The sequence below is a fragment of the Lagopus leucura genome, unplaced genomic scaffold (assembly GCF_019238085.1).
Source record: "Lagopus leucura isolate 7727_CA_CO unplaced genomic scaffold, USGS_WTPT01 Super-Scaffold_100015, whole genome shotgun sequence".
In the NCBI taxonomy this organism is placed as follows: domain Eukaryota; kingdom Metazoa; phylum Chordata; class Aves; order Galliformes; family Phasianidae; genus Lagopus; species Lagopus leucura.
In genome coordinates, this window is record NW_024962269.1 from 8,207,396 (window position 1) to 8,226,790 (window position 19,395).

Consider the following 19,395-nt stretch of genomic DNA (forward strand, 5'->3'; position numbering starts at 1 on the left):
GAGCTTTCAGCCTATGTCTAATCTTCTTTCTGGCCTCCTCTAGTTCCTGTTCCAAGTTTTCCTGAGGGATGCCACTCACCACTGGTCTCTGCCTGGACACTGAACCATTCACAGCAACTCTCTGCATGCAGCCACCCAGCCAATTCTTTACCCAGAGGATAGTCCTTCCATCAAATCCATGTCTCCCCAGTTTAGAGACAAGGATGTTGCGTGAGACCATATGGATTTGACAATAAAATAAACATGTGGTCAAAAGAGAAATAATAATACATAGATAATATGTAATTCTACTATTTTTCAAGCATCTCTTTCAGATTTCTGAACTTCAGGAATTTTGAAACTTGCTTTCTAAGAAACATATTGGATTCTTCTGTGTTGCTCCTGTTAGCTAACAGATAAGATCTGCAGCGCCAACTTCTCATGGGTGAGTTCTGGTGGAATTTATCAAGCAGTATCCTTGAAGAGGCACAAGGAACTGACGTCTTTCATAATTTCATTGTTGGACAGATATATCTTTATGTAAAAATAATTGAATACATATAAATGATAAGACCAGCTCGGATCAGACATCCTATCATCCAAGTCATTTTTATGAGTAATATAGCAGAAATACTGGTAAGACAAGCTGTTTTTTAACCTCAAACATCATGTCCCTCAAGTACTTCAGGTATGTTGCTGTACCACGTTACAGTTTTGAACAACAGCAAATGCACTGGAAGGTGGGATGTCAGTTCCTGGACAGATGGAAATTCACATTTAAACAGTAGTATAGTCTCTTGAGACATTGCTTTCTCTAATATATATACGCATTTTAGTGGGAAAAAAAAGAGACCAGATGCTATACTAAAAGATAGCTGAGTTTATACATTGGTCTTCATTAACAGTAGTCTAACAGTTAATTTCTCTGTACTGCATGTCCCCATTGCTTTTTTTTTTTTTCTAATTATGTTTTTAAACTAGAATTTTACCATTTTATGTTTTTTCTTTCTGATACTATTGAGCCATAATATTTCTGATTAACTGGATCCACGTTGCTTTAAATGGATGACCTAGTTATCAGAATGATGTGGTTACATACGAAAGCCTGATAGGTACTTTTTGTCATTCAAAAATGATGGATAGAATATTAAAAAATATATAAAAATCAATTTGTCTGTTAATCTGTACAGGTCAGATCTCAGCAATAGTGATGCGAAGCGTCTGTTCCTAGTTCAAGTTAAAATTCTCTACTGAAACAAAGTTTTAATAGAAAAAATACCTTTTCTAGATCCTCACATACTTTAAGAATAATTGGCAAGCTTTTGGACAGCAAGTGGATCCTTCAAGATGTTGCAGTTATTCTAGCAGTTGTGCTAGAATAACATTCATGATGTGACCTTAAACAATTTTTGATCCAAAATGCCCAGTCCCCATCACATGTCTGATTAGATCCAGAAAGAACAACAGCAACAAAATATTATGGATAAACTCAGACTCTGTGATGTTCGGAGGTTCTAGTATTTCATTTAGGTAACAAATAATTATGTAAATTTGAGCAGCTTTCTTCTATTTGAATGAATCTAACTAGCTTTACTTGAATAATTATTTGAATAATTGTTTATGTTGTTCTCTAGGACTCACATCACTGTTAGAACTTATATGGGTAGATCAAGCCTTCTTTTACTAGGGGAAGAAGATAAAGAGCTACCCAGCATACAAAAAGTAAGAGGACTCTCATGTTGATGCAAATAGTGAACAGTGAAGAATGACGGATTCAAACATCACAAACGTGAGTTTTATTAATTCCTATTGTGTACTGGGGAAAAAAAAGTATGCAGAGAAATGTGAGTGATTACTTTAAGGAGACAAGTGAATTTTTTTTTTTTTTTGTCAAATAACACAGACAGTAGTCAAGTGATAAAAGAAGCATAATGATAACTAATTGCATTTTAGGTGATGGGTGCACAAACAGCATTAGATATTAAGGCTCACCATGAGGGCAAACTGCTGGTCAAATGGCCTGTCCTAAGTGAAGGCTGGAAGGAAAATGCTATGAAGCATGAATAAAGGGTTCAAGGTCAGATGATATATATATATATATATATATATATATATATACACTAGCCAGGAGAAAGAAAGTATTTCTGCTTTGATTGTACTTAAATGAAGGTTGGCTTATGTCCAGGAGGAACTGCACCTCAGACAGGAAGAAACAGACCTTTGAGATGTGAGAAATAATAGAAAGAATGTTTTTCACTGAAATCATATGAGCAGAAAAAATGCAGTTCAGCAGGAAAATAAATAAATGGTAGGTTATTCAGCACAAGCCTGCTGTAACGATGGCGACAACAATTTTAAGGACCCTATAAAATAAATGCTTCCTATATTATCATGTTGACTGACAATATTAAAGGCAGATGGTGGTGGTATGGCAGTAGAAGTTGAACCTTCCCACAAATCTTCTGTTAAATTTTGTTGTGTAACAGATGGCAGCAGAGGGGCAGTCTGACAGAATGGTGTCTGATATAGAAGTGTGTATAAAAGGTGTTGAACTCAATTCTTCCATGAGAAAAAAATGGTTCCCATTGACATTCATTGATGCTTGGTGAGCAATAATGCAGACCAAAGCGTGGATGTGAGCACAGTGAGGTGGTGGATGGTGCAGTGGTGACAGTAACAGTAGGCCACCTCTGCTGGTGCAGATTTTTATGAGCAGGGTTTGCAGGTTCTTGTTCAGCGGTGGTAGCTCATGGTCATGACTATGTTAAGGAAGAGTGTTTTGTAGCTGAGAATTTGCTCTATCAAACAATGTTATTGTGCTCTTTGTAACTTTGTAACTTAAATAGGAGGCATTACATTCAGAATGACCCACGTAAATGTAGTAAGTTGGAAAAGAAATATTGTGCAGAGTCAGAAAACCACATAAAAACTATGTAAACTGAGTTGAGAAAGAATGATCCAAAGGTCCCAACCTAGCTGATAAGTTGAGAAGGACGGGAAAAGAAGCAAGACCTTTGGATTTAGCATCAAGCCAATCATTAATTCTTTCAGAAGGTCAATGTGAGTAGACTGACCTTAGCAAAATCAACAGAGTAAAATAACAATAACAAGCATTTGAGCATACTTGGAATAAACTTTAAAAAAAAAAAAAAAAAAAGTAAAAAAGAAATTGTCTTCTGAAACGATGAGGAATAAACTTTTTGATACAAGGAAATATTCAATACAAGGAAACATGGTTTGAGACAGCTATATTACATATGAGTCCTAACAAAGATGAGCAAGTCATCAAATTATCTACATTCTAGATATCAGAGCAGCTACAGTAACTAACTTTTGTCCAAGAAGTATGTAAATTCATGATGAGAGAAACTGTACTGTCCTACTTCTCCTGTAGCATTTGTCTGTGCCAAAAAAGCAAACTGCTGAATGATTAATTACCTGGTAGCATAAAACTTGCTTACTCCTGTATCTATCTTATTCCTGTTAAAAGCTATTGCTGATGTGCTATATTCTAAAATCATAGTTTATGTTTTAATATACATTTGTACTAATGATGTTTGTCTTTTGCCTTCTATATACATGTGGATTGAGTTCATCAGCACTGCTTGTGGTCTTATATATAGAAGTAATGTCGAGTATCATGTCTATTCATGGGCATCCCCACGTCCTAGCACTGAGCAATGAACATGGACTGAGCAGGGTTGAGCAAAGCTGAGAATAGCTCTGCAAGGCAGAAAATGATAGGGTTGGTGAAAAGGTTTTTATTATTTTAAACAATATTACTTGGGCTAAAATACTTTCTGCTATATCTTCTTCAAGAAACTTTTTGAAAGAAACAAAAAACCCCACAACTTTTGTAAGGCAACGTGAGATGATTGAACAGTGCACTTTTACGTAAAGCTGAGAAAATGCAGAACCATGTGAATTAGGCTAATCATTACTGTTTATTTTCTATTACAGGATGTAAGTGGCGCTGGTAGCAAGAAAGTTTCTCACTGTAGACCACAGTTCTGCTGAAACAGGTATGTTTGAAGGTAACGTCTGTTAATATTATCAGGAGATTGCAGGGTCTCCTAGGAGCCAACAATGGTGGGTCTCCACTTTAGGATGACTTTTCAGCATAGCATAATGTGCTTTTGAGGAAGCCAGAATTTGCAGTTGTCCGGGACTTCATGGAAATACGCCCTCAATAACTAAACAGCCATAAGGAGACCCTTGTACGGACAAGCAGCCCCGCTCTGCGCTGGGAATCGCCTCAGGCGGACAGCCCGCACTCGCGGGGCACAGCCCCAAAAGGGGGAAAATGGCCGCGCCCCTCAGCGCTGGGCGGGCGGGGCGTGGCCGGCCGCTATAAGGGCGCGGGCCGGGGGGCGCGGGGCTGCCGCCATCCGCAGAGATGTTGCGCGTGCGGTGTTTGCGCGGGGGGAGCCGGGGAGCCGAAGCGGCGCACTTCATCGGCTCGAGGGTTGGTGCTGGGCGGGAAAGTCGGGGCTGAGCGGGCGTGGGGCGGAGACCCCCGGTTCGGCGGCGCCGGGCTCGGTGGCGCCATTCACCGCTGTCAGCGCTGTTTGCCTGAGTGCGCTTTAAAAGGCACGTTGTCCTTTAAGCATTGAGCACGCCGTGAATGAGAGCGCTTCTAATAAACTGTGTTGCTGCCGATGCTCCAAACGACGCTCGTCGCTTTAGGATTGCAGCGTGAGGCGCTCAGCGCGGACTGAGCTGTTGCATGCTGCCTTCTGTGAGGAAAACGTGATCTTTGTTTCTGTTTTAAGCTCGGAAGGGCCTTCACGGGATGGGTGCAGCGATCTCTGCAGAGCACCCAAGTGGCTGCGGCGTCCCAGAACCGCAGTGCTGCTGAGGACAAAGCCCACAGCCCCAAGGAGTGCCCCGTCTGCTCCTACAACGAGTGGGACCCCCTGGAAGAGGTCATTGTGGGAAGAGCTGAAAACGCCCGTGTTCCTCCTTTTTCTGTGGAGGTCAAGGTAAAAAGGGGTAAAAGCAACTTTTAGTGGGAAGTAATGCAGATTCAATACGTACAGCTCAAGTTTTGCACTGCGCAAGGTGTGGTTTTTGCTTAGGAGAATTCCCCTCTCAAGGTGTGGCTTACATCCATGGGATCTTGCAGCATCACCATGTTGGTGAGAGGTATGGTTCTTATTCCCACTGCTAAGTCACAACTTGCAGCATTTGAGATAAACCTACATCAGCCCTGTCACCTCATTAGCGAGCTGGGGCTTGGAACTATTTGGAGTTACTGCTTGAGGAGGGAGAGTGTCATTTTCTACAGAGAAAGACAGCTGCAGGCAGGCAGGACTGTTCTCTTCAAATAGCTCTTGCTGGAACTCCCATGTTTCCTATAGAAGTGTACTCTTACCTTTTCTTCAGATTCTTTTGTCACGTATGAAACTATAGCAACAATTAAATCCATGTTTCTTTGTTCTCTAAATGTTGCATTTCTGCCTTGCTTTGCTTCTTATGAACATTTAAGTAAAGCTTTACCCGGAACATTAGAATTTAAATGGTTTTAAACAAAGCAGAAGCTCTCATTCTCTAGCTTACAAGGAGTGATCAAATGCTGGGCTTGCTCCAGATTCTTACTGTGAACTTTACCTGGACTTTAAAGGTGCTGAATGTGTGGTTTTACTTGCATTCCTGGTCATAATCAGGATGTACAGTAGTGTACGGCTGTCCCAGTAAAATGGCACAATGCTTCTGCTGCCTTAGTAAAATGTTAAGGATGTCTTTACAGAATTGGCCAAAAAGCTCAGTGTAAAAAGGGAAGCAGGAACGCATTGACTCTAACGCTCAGCTCCGTGCTCCCCGCCAGGACCCACACCTTTTTGGCAAAGAAGAGGTTATATTAAAAAGATATTTGAAGTCCTGGAAATGGTAATTTAGAGGAAGTGCTGGATGTACTAACAGAAAAGATTTCTTGTCCTCCAGCCCCTTTTACCTTAGTAAATTATCATTTAAAACTTGAGTGATGATACTGGACAGAGGTGTCTGCAGGAGTATGAATGAATTACTGCAGCTTGGTGGTTCTGATTGCCAGTTAGAGGAGTACTCCTCTGACATACGCTGGGATATTTGAGAAGATATCTTGGCCCCAGTGAGCTCAATGAAAATTTTTCTACTGACTTCTTTATGGCTTCTATTTACACCTTGAAAGCTGAAGCTTGCTTACCAACCTCCAGAATCCTATTTCAGACAACGCAGAGAAATTCTAGCAGCCTCAGAAAAAGAAGCTAATGAGGGTTGGCTTTTTTAATGTAAAATGTATGTATGTACATTTATATACTTCTATATAAAATACCATAGTGATTGGACAGAAAGCATATGCAAAAAAACCAAACCCCTAGTGTCTCTCTTTGTTATGTGGTAGCATCACATTTGGATGAAATTCTGTTCTCAAGTAGTGCTCAAGGGCTTTAATGTCAGAAAAAGTATACTTTCAAGTGTCTGCCTTGCTGAAATGTCATAGTTAGCGGGGTTTTAATGAACGCAGAACTTCACTTTCTGTTATGTGCACTATAAAAAGATAAATGAGGAATGCCAGAGTATACAATTAACTCTGAAATTTGAAGGCCTACTATGGGAGGTTAAAGAAAGCTTTACTTTTAACTGTCCTTTATTTAAAATGTCTAATCTGAGGAATATGTTGTCCACAACAGGTGTTAGTGATAGAGTGTGCTTGCAGAAATGTGTTTTCTTCTAATTTTCTCTGTTTTCTATTCTTAATTGTGCTGTGAAAGCTGACATAGTAATTCCACCTTGGGGGCATAGTTGAGTAATCCTACTTTGCCAGTAGTGGAAGATATGAATAGATTCAGATGTTCAAATCTTGGCCACCCCCCTGAATGGTAAGGGAGGTCTATGCATGTTGCTACAGTGTAACACAACAGCCAGGAACAGCAGGTGAATAAGAATCTCTTTCTCTACAACTTTCCTATAAGTGGCAGTTCCTAGGGTTTACACACATCACATGCCTTCTGCCAAGTATGCGAATGAGGTTTTAAAAAGTAACATTAAAAACAGGCAGTTTAAAAAAGGAGAACTAAGGTATTGTACCTGAAATACTTCAAAAAGCACATCTCAAATTATAAAACGCTTTTGATGAATCTTTTCTTTGGGGGTACTTCTAAGTTGTGGTTTAAAATTGTATACATGTTTGCAAAATATAAGGGAGTATGGCTGCGTTCAGCTCACCTGTGTACATTGAAAGTACGAGAAGTCTTTTTGCTGTGATGTAGAAATGAAATGCTTGGCATAAAGAGGAGGAATGAATGAATTTCACAGTTAATTTGTCGTTCTTTTGGGAGCTTGAAATGGAGTATGTAGGTTATGTAGAGGTAAGTACTCTATTGGAAAGCTATGGGAAATCCATACCATAACCAGAAAGCTAACCATTACATTAATTAGGAAGATGCCCTTGTTTGAATTAGCACATTCATCTGAAGTCTTGTCATTCACTTGTGTTCTTCTGAAGCAGTTGATATTAAGTCAAATAGTTGAGCTTTATGACTTTGTCCTTTGCAATATTTTTTTCAGTTTTGTGAATAATGCATTTTTGATGAAGAGTTTTCTCTCATATAAGAGTTGGGTCATAATATCTTGAGTGAAAGCTTACCTTAAGGTAGGTCTAGATATCCTTGGTAATATTGTTTTCCCACTATAAATGTTTAAAATATATATCAACTATAGGAAGTGATTCTGCTGTTTGTTAAATATCACCCTTTTCTCACAGCACTCTTAAATTTCTTTCTGAAAATAAATTTGTGGTGTTATTGTTCTTTTCCCCTCAAAGGCTACTGCAGTTTCTTTGATACTTTCAGGCTGTAGCTCATAATGTGCACTGAGGAGGTTATTTAAGGCTCTTTCCTGTATGCAGTATTTTTTGAGCAGACTGAAATAAGTTGCAAGTATATGATCCGAGGGGCCTGAAGTCTTAACCCTGAGTTAATACAAAAGAGACATCTCAGTTGTATAGTTTTTTTCCTCAGCTATTAAGAAAGTATAGGATAAGAGGGGTGTTTTTGCTGTGTTATTTCATCTTAAAATCTTCATTTTAAGATTACACCATTGGATTAGTGTTCCTCAGGTGTCATTTTACAGGTTTGAAAAAGAGGAGCAGTAGTAAAGGAGAGCTGTACCTCTAAGGAATTAAGGAGATTGAAATATATCATGGGTGGTTCTGAAAACAGCTAGCTTTACTCCTCGGGACAAACTTATCTCCTTAGCAGAATGGGATTCCATAGGAGTGCTAGGCCGTTCATGTGATCTGCATGTGGTGTCTGCACAGCTGGCAGCCCTGAGGTGATCAAATTACCCGAGACCTCTGTGGGGGTTGGGAGGGAAGGAATAAAATCCCCCAAGAAGGATGAGAAGAAGTTCCAGTGGCGGAGGAGCAGGATGGCCATACTGAGGCTTTTGCCTCACACAAGTGAGGCAAACTTCTTTACGTACAAATGTTAAGAATATCTACAAGATTGACCTTTTTTTTTTTTTCTTTCTTACTTCTGTAGTTTAAGGGCAATTTCCCAGAAATAGTAGAGAGTACTGTGCATAGCTTGGATTGTTAGAAATACCTTCAGATGAATTGCCATATCAGCAATACTCAGGGTTGGGGGTTCATCACTGCCTTGTCTCTGCCCAGAATGCTGCTTTTGGGAAGGCGGTTGGGACTGCAGCGACAGGAGAGGCCTTGTGTTACAGAGGGCAGGTTCTCCTGTGTCCCATTGCTGTCCCTCACCCTGGCTGACTGAACAGAACTGGTAGAGGGAAGTCCTGACTCTTGTATTTACTACTTCTGATCCCTTCTGTTGTCATTCCGAAAGGGCTCTGTTCGCACTTGCTCCTGTGTCTGAGTGTTAGCAGAGACCTGTCTGAGCCGCTGCTTTCGCAGCTCATAAATCCAAATGAAGTGCTTCCAAAGATAGGCTGCTGAAACAGCTTAATGTTTTAAAATTTGCTTTAAAAACCTCTGTTTTCTCCTTAACCCTGAATACAGGGGCATACTTTTGAATTAGTTTTTAGATAGAGAAAACAATCAGAGGATTTAAAGAGCAGAGGATTGCCTGTAAGTGTTGTACTTGGATTAATCCACCCAACAGATGAATGTGTCACTTGCATTCTGTAGACTGCTGCTTTACCTGAAACATGGCTGCTTCTGGCCTACAGGGCACGTTGTCCCTTGCTGCTTTAGAATTCTGGTGCCGCTGCTATGACAGTAGGCAGGGCAAGGTGACTGCAGGCATGTGCACTTGTGCTAGCTTTGTTAGATGTCATGTCTGAAGGCTTTCCTTTCTGTGGTGTTTGTACAGGTCTGGTGTAATGAGGCCCAAATCTTTCATGGCCACATGGCAGCTCTACCTGGTAAATTGTAACTGAAGTGTAAATAGAAGATGTTTATGCAGTCTGTCGTGATTTTCATCTGCAATTTGCTAATATTGAGACTTTCTGTAGGGCTGTGACTGGAGAGGGGAGAAGACTAGTAAAGAAGCAATTTACTATGTTATTTGTGATAGTATTTCCATCAGTAGAAACAAGGAACATGAGCTACTGATCCATCCATAACCAAAAATATGAGGAAATATAATACCCTGAAAATCCCATCTCAAAGCCAAAGCACTACATTTGCAAATGGGAATGAAATATATACTTCTCTCCTTTCCAGAACTGACTTATCTTTTTTTTTCTTCTTTTTTTTCTGCTGTTCATCAAAAGACACTTCATTTGGGCATCATGCCACATGTACTGTCTGTCAGCAGTGCTAAAACTGCTAGTCGAGTGAGTCTTCTCAGCATGTACAGCTGTAACTTAACTCTGTTACACTGTGTGGAAGTATTTGTGAAGACATCAGCCATTCACAACTAGCCTAACACCTGCACTTATACATATCTAGTAACTGGATACATGCACATCATAAAGAATCTGAGCAAAACCTTGCCAGTGGTAAGTATTAACAGCAGAAGTAAGCACAAAAATACAGTAGTGTACTACTAGGACAGGAATTCTCAAGAAGGAATAATAGGCAGCATTAACTGAAGTCTTGAGGCTTCTCCCTTCCTTTCCCTGCACTACCCCAGCCATATTCTAAAAGGATCAGCAGGACCTGATCAGCAGTAACAACTCTCACCAACTCCTCAAATCATTGCTGGACTTGAACTTAAGATGCACTGGGATGTGATGGTGGTAACTTTATACAAAGCAATGTGGAATTGGTGAAACTCTAAATGTGAAGATTTGTATATTGTGTATCTGTTCCACTTTTACAAAAATAACTGCTGCTTATTCTTTGTCACTTGTCCTTTTGCTTTAGGCCAATACATATGAAAAGTACTGGGGATTCTATCAGAAATTTGGAGGTGAAAGCTTCCCCAAAGACCATGTGAAAAAAGCTATTGCTGAAATTGAAGAGATGTGCAATATTTTGAAAAAAGAAGGTGTAATTGTCAAGAGGCCTGATCCAATTGACTGGTCTGTGAAGTATAAAACTCCTGATTTTGAATCTACGGGTAAATGTTATTCCTTTGTAGATGGCATTACAGTCTGTTCAGCTCTTTTCTGAGGCACTTTGGATGCCATCTAGTCTTATTCCCTGTTCCAAGCAGGAGTAGGAACCAGTGCTAGTTCGGGTTGTAGTGCCTGGGTGTAGCCATGACTTAGAAAATCTTTATGGTTGGAATTATGACATCTGGATTGCTGACATGTCACAGTGCTGCACTACATAACTACAAAGCAGTTGATTGTTGTTTCTTTTTGTTTGTTTTGTTTGTTTTGTTTGTTTTGTTTGTTTGTTTATTTACAACCTCTTTTGGGACTAGTTCTGCACTGCATCAAATTCCTATTCTGTGCTATCACTGTTAAAAAGGATGTAATATAAAGAAATGTGGTCAACTTGGATAACCAGCTACCTCATTTTATTGATCTGAGTCATCCTTAGACACTTGTCTATTTAATTTCCATTAACCAGTTTGGGAAGTGGGGACTTGTAGATTGCAGATGACTCCCTGCTAGCTGTAAACTTGTTATGAGCAAAGCATTGTGAGGGTTTGAAGCAAGTCTTTTGATCATGTAGAAAAACTGAGGGATGTCAGTAAGGTCCTCTTTATGGTCTGGTTTTCCGACTTCTGTGAAGATGCTATTTGCAAGTCTTTCAGAGAGCAGTAATGGTAAAAATCAGTGTGAAAAGTAAATAGCTTGAAAGAAATAAGGAACGCATATTTGTCTCATCAATGAGTGGAATTTTTCCTTTTAGGTATGTATGCTGCCATGCCAAGAGACATCCTGCTGGTGGTAGGAAATGAAATCATTGAAGCGCCTATGGCTTGGCGTGCTCGTTTCTTTGAGTACAGAGCATATAGGCGAATAATTAAAGATTACTTCAACAATGGTGCTAAATGGACAACTGCTCCCAAACCCACTATGGCAGATGAGCTCTACGATCAGGTATTATTCTCATTTTGCTTCAGAACTTCTGTCAGTTTCAACATCTGTTTCACAAAATTGGGAGGGGGGCAGGGAGGGAATAGGGAACTTATCCATGTATGCAGATATTTTATGGTCTTTCCATGTGAAACTGAGTTTATGCCTGCGTAATAAGAAGCAGGAAGCTGTGCCAGCTGAATTCAGGTCTGCTTTGAGTTGTTTTGATTGCTGACTGAAGCACAGTATTGCTGGAAGGACATCACAAAGATATCTTTAAAGAATTAAGATTCTCTGAGGATGTCCATATTTTCAGAATGTATCAGGAAAGTCAGACTATGCACATTTTTCACCAAAAAGACCTCATAATTCTTGTTTTGCATGAAGTTTTGGAAGTTAAGTGAAGAAATAGTGGAGGATTTAAACTGATTATTTTGGGTGCATTGACACTTCCCAGTGATGCAAAGTAGCCTTTGTTAAATTAGATTACTTTAGAAGAGTTGTTCAGTATTAGGAAACATCCAAGCAGTAAATTGCATGCTTACTTATCTAGTAGCTTTTTAAATGCTATTTTCTACCTAATTTGTTTTTAATTCCATTGTATGATTCTAAAATACATTTAACTTTCTGGAGATCTACCTTCTAAGTTGAAGTACTGCTCCCCTCTAAAGCATGGAAAAAGTACAAAGTCCACCTCTGTTAGGAAATAGCTGCATACCAGTATCTCTGTCACTGTGCAATGATTTGTTGGACTGATAGTTAAACTCAACTAGTAATGAATACTTTGAATCCAGAAGCCAGTGTACTGCAGAAACAGTGGCTCGAAGGAGCTATTAACTTCTTAGTATAACTGATCTATCATCACCTATTCTTGAATGTGCTTGAAACCTCTTATTTAAACTTCCATAATTTAGCTTTTTTTTTTTTTCTTCTCATTTAGAAGCAAGAAAACTAAACCAGCTTCAAGGAATGTGCTAGTTACTGATCTAAATGGACTCTCTTCATTTCAAAATACTCTCAAGTGTTAAAGAGATCAAAAGCTTTCTCCTACCAACATGAGCCTAAAGTTGTTCTCTTTTTTACAACCAGGATTATCCTATCCGCTCTGTTGAAGACAGACATAAACTGGCTGCTCAGGGAAAATTTGTAACTACTGAATTTGAGCCATGCTTTGATGCTGCTGATTTCATTAGAGCTGGAAGAGATATCTTTGTTCAAAGGAGTCAGGTAAACAAAGGTTTCTTCCAGCAGTTTTGTTACTGTCTATATTGTATACTGCATTTATATTTTTATATTCTTTAAATTCCCAAAATTTAAAATAGTATTTTTGACAAAATAAGTCATATAAAGTATTATAAAATTATTAATTTTTTTGTTAATTATTTTAATGAAAAATATTTTAATAAAATATTAAAATAGTAGTTTTGACAAAATAAGTTATTTCATAGAGTGCCTCTTAGCTGTTAGGAGTTAGTTAGAGGCACAGATTTATAATGTTTTGGTGTTAAATATTTGTTTAAATAAAACTTTCTAAAAGCCATGTTTGGATGCTGTTTGTGTTCTAGCTAGTGAAACTTAGATCTGTTTTTAGGTTACAAATTACATGGGCATTGAATGGATGAGGAGACACCTTGCACCTGACTACCGAGTGCATGTAATATCCTTTAAGGATCCCAACCCTATGCACATTGATGCCACGTTTAATATCATTGGACCTGGTCTTGTGTTGTCCAACCCAGACCGTCCGTGCCACCAGGTAAGATTATAGCAAAAGAGGAAGTATCAAGTGTTCAATATCTAAAACTTATTCAGATGGATTAGGGCTCTGCTGGACAATTGCCAACCCACAAGTTGTGTACACTTGAATAACATTGAATTATTCAATTTAAAGAGCAATCATAAGTTAAGAAAAGTATCCCTGCTGCTCTTTGCTTTCCTATTGTGAGACTACATGATTTAAATATGATGGAAGTGATCTATTTTATAACAGTGTAGGGTCGAAGCAAGTATACAGGATATACTACTACTGTAATGCTTTGATAACTTAAATATAGTAATTGTATCCAAGGAGATATCGAGGCGTTTCTGCTGTTCCAATGAGGAATTCCTTCCTTCCTCTCCCCCTCCCCCCCTCTTTTTTTTTGTTCCAATTCCTACTTGGGAAGCCTCTCCATCGTTAACCGAGTTGCTCACTGAGTTTTCGGAATCAGAGCTCCCTCTCGTGGTTACACATATACCCACATACAACATACGTGGTTACATAAAGAGCCATTTATTCCAAGACTTCAGGCAGTGAGGTTGAAAAGTCAATTCTGTTTTAGCCAAATAAGAAGAGGATAATTTTACTAATTTTTTTAATTCTTAGACAAGCATATTATTCCATACAATGCCTGTATTTATTTTCTTTTGTTAAATAAGATGCATACTAAGTTTCTTAGGAAGCATGATGCGGAAGTAATTTCAAGTGATATTTTTGCTGATTCTGTCTCTATTATTGGCACTCTAACTCATCAGTGATTCCTGTAGTCATGTGAGAAGTCACAACAAACACAATACTAATACAATACTCTTACAAGTATCATTTTAACTTGACAGGCTCTGAACTGCATGTATCACCTTTGTCTGTAACATGACTTTGTATATCTAGATTGTATTAAGAAAAGCACTAGAAAATGAGAAGAAGCAGAGGACATAATGTGATATTTTAAGAGGCCTGTTTAGAATCTAACTAAGTTTGTCTTTCAGATTGAGCTCTTCAAGAAATCAGGCTGGACAGTGATTCATCCACCAGTGCCACTCATCCCAGATGGTATATTCAGAGTTTCTTTTTTTTTTCTTTTTTTTTAAGAATTCCAAGAGTATTCTCTTGGATTAAGAGTGTTTTTGTGGAACAAAATCTACAGTTACTGTAGAAGGTTCATTCTCTTGTGTTTAGATCACCCACTGTGGATGTCTTCCAAATGGCTTTCCATGAATGTCCTAATGCTGGATGAGAAACGTGTGATGGTCGATGCCAATGAGACTTCAATTCAGAAGATGTTTGAAAATTTGGGTATGTCTTAATTTCTTCTAATTATTCTAACATACGCTTGAAGTGAAATGATCTTGAGATCAGCTGTGTGCATCAGGATGAATGGAGGCCTTACTTGTAGTAGTCAAAGCACTGGAGAAAGTATTCAAACAATTGGATTAATGAATAAGAGTCATTTAGGGATTTATCTCCTGAATACTTAAGTTATACGAATGTGAGCTTCTTACACCTTGTGTCTCCTACGGCTTGCAGCAAAGGAAGGTATGAATACTAATTAAAAGTATGAGTAGAATGCTTTTGAATTAGCTTTTTTAATATAAAACTGTCTGTTTGATTTGGAAGTCAAATTTTGTGCTGGAGAGATTGCTTGCACACGTTGCTGAGTGAAGCAGCCAAAATACTTCAGATTTCTCTTTTAGTTCCAAACTCTTTGTACTTCAAACTTCGGCTGTGTAAACCAGGGGCTTCTGCTCACTTAATGGAGACTCTCACTCCTGTGAGATGTAACCTCATTACAGGGAAAAATATGATATGCAGTGACAAAAGAACTGTAATTGAATATAAAATCTGAGTCTTATCTTAGCTCCTTGAAAAGACAAACTTAATTTGTTGAAGTCATGCAGTTAATCCAATTGTTCCCATCACATTTGGGGGGAAAGATATAGGTAGCTCTACTTACAGCTCATAGACTGCCCTCCTTCTGAGCAACTGCTTCTGCTCAAGACCAGCTGACACTTGCTGCAGGTTAAGCTCACGGTGATGCAAGTGTTAATGGGTAAGAACGACAGATGGTTAGATATGAAAAATCAGGGAGAGTGAGCAATCATTATATTGGAGAGTAAGAGATGATAATTCTCAGGAGCAGAAGACTCCTTTAAAGGCAGAGAATGAACTAAAGGGGAAAGACAGATTGAACCTAGAAGGAAGGCTGGTGTGGTCATGGATGAGTGCACTTCATCGAAGCTTCCCTTGAATCTGAGAGAGCTCACAGGGGTGAACCATGCAATCTAATGCTTTTTTCTGCTCTAAAAAAAATGCTATACAGCATTAGTGAGTAACTCTTGATTTGCACTCTTAATTCTCTGTATGAGCAAGGAGCAGATGTATAAATGCTTTAATGCACTTAGAAAATGAGGCTATTAACACCAGTTGTCACCACATCCTTTACACTTGAACTTTACTCCACGTGAGCTCTATGTAAAATCCTGTAGTCAGCAAATTCATAGGGCTGAGATCAGTCCGCTGGGAATTAAAATATTCCTAACCAAGATGGTGGATTCTGCTGAGCTGCTTTTGAGTTCGCAAAAATACCAAGAAGCAAAAAGACAAACTTCAAACCACAAAAGTCCTTCTGATCCAAGTCCACCTGTGAGGACTTTGCCTAAGCTGTGCCACAGCTGAAAAAAATCAGATCTGAAAAGAAGAGGGAGGAAATTTACCTTAACTGAGGTTTTAACTGCAACGGCCTCTTTTTTCCCTCTCAGAGGAAGGAGGGACTTGGAGATCTGCGCTTTGAATTCTACTTTTCTTGAAAGGCACTTGAAAGAGCACCTTCAGTGTCTGAACCATAAATGCTAACAGAAATGTATGTAAATGTGCCTGGTCACACATCATAGCAGCATTTCAGCAAATTCTTCATATACTGAAAAAGAGATTTCTTTTTTTCTTTTTATGACTGACATGTCATAACACAACAAATACCAGCTGTGCTCTGGGTACTGTATATTCCCAAGGGCATGGCTGGAATTAATGAATTGACTATGTTCCTAGCTTGTTCTCTGCCTAGAATTTGGGGAAAGAAATTCTTAACAAATGAGTAGGAAATACTTTCTGTACTTGCATCCAGCCATATGATCTGATAAAGCATTAATTAATGTCCCGATCAAAGCTTACCACATGAATTTGAGGTTTTCATTTAAAAGTATGCAATGTATGTTTCTTGCAGGCATTTCTACAATTAAAGTGAATATTCGCCATGCCAACTCACTGGGAGGTGGTTTCCATTGCTGGACATGTGATATCCGCCGCCGTGGTACCCTGCAATCTTACTTTGACTAGTCACAAGCCAGCTAGGCAGCAATGGTTTAGCTTCAAAAATAAGCATAGGGAATGAGCTCATGCAACCTTGTTAACAAAATTGAAATTAATTTGTTCTAGTGCTTTATCAGTGGTGTCCTTACAGTGGTCTAGGGAGTGATTTGTTCTTAAGTGCTCTTCACTTTAAGCAGCATAATTGAAACAACTTCCATCAGCAATGCAGACTTTCAGGCTGGCTTTTTGAAAGACATCCTTTACCTGTGAAGCCTTTTCACGTTGGCTTTGAATGTAAAGACTTGACAAGACAGCTAAAGGCCCTTGCTAGATGCCCTTGCTTGGTCACTAACACTGGACATCTACCTCTGTCTACTGCTCTATGAAATAGGCAGCTTGAAATGTTAAGCTTGAATTAACATTTCTTATTCCTTTTTAATCAGTTTATTATTCTAATATGTTAGTGTTTAATGCAGTTAAAACAGGTGCATCTGTACAGATTTCTTATAGATCTGAGTAATTTCAAAATGCTTTTCTTGTTGGACCATACAGAGAATCTCTAGTATGATCTAACTTTAAAACATTATTTTTATTTACTTGTGATGTCCTTCTGCGTTTTCTTCTAACGCGTTTGTCATGCATCTGAACACATTTTTATATTACCTTTTGTATTGCTGAAATAGGTTCTTTTATTTAACTTTTTAAAGTATATAAATGATAGCTAGTAGTCTTCATCTACGGGTTTTACTGTGAATTGTTTACATAACTTAAAAACAAACAAACAAACAAAAAAAACTCACAAAAAAACTGAAAGTAAAAAGAAAACAGACAAAAAAACATAACATGTCTCCCACCTCAAACCTCCAACACTCTAACAACCTCCCTCAACAGTAGCAGGTACAGAAATTTGAGTCTTGATTACTGAATATGTACTTTTTATGCTAATAAACGTTTTTGCCTTCTCTGTGTTTCCCTTTTTCTTCTGGAAAGGAGTAAGCATAAAACATCTGGAGGGCTAGGTGCTTGCAAAATGCTGCATACAGATGGAAATATGAAATACACATGGATTTTTCTGTGAAACATGTAACATCTTGTGCATATTTCTAACGTGGGATATCCTTGTCCTGTATTACCATGCAGTGTTGCTGCTTGTATTTTGCCCAGAAGTAGACTGGTGGGGGAGTTAGCTTCATACTTCATAGATGTTTTTTATCGCAGGGTGGAGGAATCTACTAGTTCTTACAATGCAGTCCAACTTAGCAAAACCAGGTGTCATGTAAGGTATCACCAAATTATGAGGAGACATAGTCATATTTTACCTGGAGTTGGATAGAAACAGATTTGTTTCATGTTGATAATCTAGAACACTTTAAGATGTGCCAGACTAGAAGAACCGATAAGATGGCTCCAAGCATTTCACTGACTAAAGATTGCTTCTCCTTTTTACTCTTAAAATCAAGGCTCTTTACACAATGGAAGCTCATCTTTGTGTTTATGTAACTCAGTTTTGCTTTCCACTGATGACAGAGGAGCTGGATGTTTTGCCAAAACAGCAGGGTAGAAGAGCACACATGGAAGGGCATTTTTTGCCATTTTTCTACATGTTATAAGTGCAGAAGTGGATGTCTGCACGTGTGTGCTTAGCATGAAGTGTCACAAGATACAGCTGCTAGTGTTAAAGCTCCTCCTTCCCTGAGCTCAGGCTGCTCATTTAGCCAATCCATTTCCTCATTCAGAAAAAGGGAGCCGCATGTGGGCACTCTGTGGAGGGTAGCGAACGTTAAACACTACATACCTGGAAATTTCTTTGGTCTTCCAAAGTGCTGAAAGCCATTTTGGGAACCCTGTAGGAGCCTGTGCAAGTTTCCCGTAGCACAAGACCAGAAAGAATAGAGTTTCTCTTGCTCTTGCAACTGTAGTATTTTCCCACTGGATACAGTATGTATGCAAACTTATTCACAAGTATGCTTACAGCTATCCGTGGGGTTGATATGCGATTCTGTATAACCAAATGTAACTTTACCATTTCTCACAGTTACTGCTGTCTTGCTAGTGCCATTTAGAGATATCCTTGTGCAGGTATAGGAGAGACTCTATGAAGTGGACATTGACAAAAAAATGGAAGATCGAATGTGCATTTTAAAGTTCTAGTAGGCTTTCTTTACAGATGATCTTGAAGAATGATGATGAGTCAGTATTTTCCCCAGTAATCCATTCAAGAGGAAGTGGGAACGGCACAGTGAAACCTTAAGAGAAATGATGAAGAGAAACAATATATGTTTGCTTTCCAGTGTCCAAGGTATTGCTTGGCAGAAAGTCACCTTCAGCTTTCACAATAGACTGTGCTGTCAAAAAGAAGCAGCAGAAACAGAGCTGACTGGCAGCTAGAAAGAAATGTGATAAACATTTGCCTCACCTACAGAGAGAGATTTCCTACCCTACAGAGGGTAGATCAGCCTGGTTCAGCTCAGCTGCATGGACTTTCAAACCACTCCCTAGGCAGGGGCTCTGGGTTTGCTTCTGAAACCCAGCTGCTATGGGCTCATTGATTATAAGAAGCCATGTGTATCTGTATAAATGCCTGCAATAAAGGTTGTATTTTTTGTTTTGTTTTTAATTTAAGATATGGTATGATTCCTAAAGTACCATTGCCAAACCAGAGAGGTTGTGGAAATATGTTCCTGCCATACATCGATAGTTTGTGGCTGGGAATGCTAAGTGCTGATATGATAGTTTTCAGTAGTGCTTTATTTTGCCCTTCTTAGTGGGCAGAAGGGAAAGAATGGTTCTCTCCAGTCATCTTCTTCAGTCTGTCTGTGCCAGCAGAACACATTTGTTTCTCATTTTTGATTCCTTCTGGTTGTATCTGCTGTTTACTTTAAAATATCATATTTTGGTTCTATTATCTGGTATCTATCTGATAAATAGCA

The 19,395-nt window shown here is 38.9% G+C and overlaps 1 protein-coding gene and 1 long non-coding RNA gene across 3 annotated transcripts; both read left to right on the plus strand.

The window, feature by feature from the left end:
* The first annotated feature begins 314 nt into the window (after positions 1–314).
* Positions 315–4,001, plus strand: LOC122182389. Its single transcript, XR_006179784.1, has 3 exons — positions 315–424; positions 1,614–1,768; positions 3,940–4,001. It is a non-coding gene; the product is annotated as an uncharacterized LOC122182389 (long non-coding RNA).
* Positions 4,002–4,363: 362 nt separating this feature from the next.
* On the plus strand, positions 4,364–17,427 carry GATM (glycine amidinotransferase). 2 transcript variants are annotated; one of them, XM_042876061.1, is made up of 9 exons: positions 4,364–4,444; positions 4,752–4,961; positions 10,298–10,493; positions 11,237–11,427; positions 12,493–12,630; positions 12,995–13,159; positions 14,149–14,212; positions 14,339–14,455; positions 16,380–17,427. In XM_042876061.1, the coding sequence occupies exons 1-9, from the start codon at positions 4,376–4,378 to the stop codon at positions 16,490–16,492; spliced, it is 1,263 nt and encodes a 420-aa protein (XP_042731995.1). In that variant the 5' UTR covers positions 4,364–4,375; the 3' UTR covers positions 16,493–17,427. The 2 variants fall into 2 exon arrangements, with proteins under 2 accessions (XP_042731995.1, XP_042731996.1); XM_042876062.1 differs by lacking the exons at positions 4,364–4,444; positions 4,752–4,961 and adding an exon at positions 9,015–9,930.
* Positions 17,428–19,395: the final 1,968 nt, after the last annotated feature.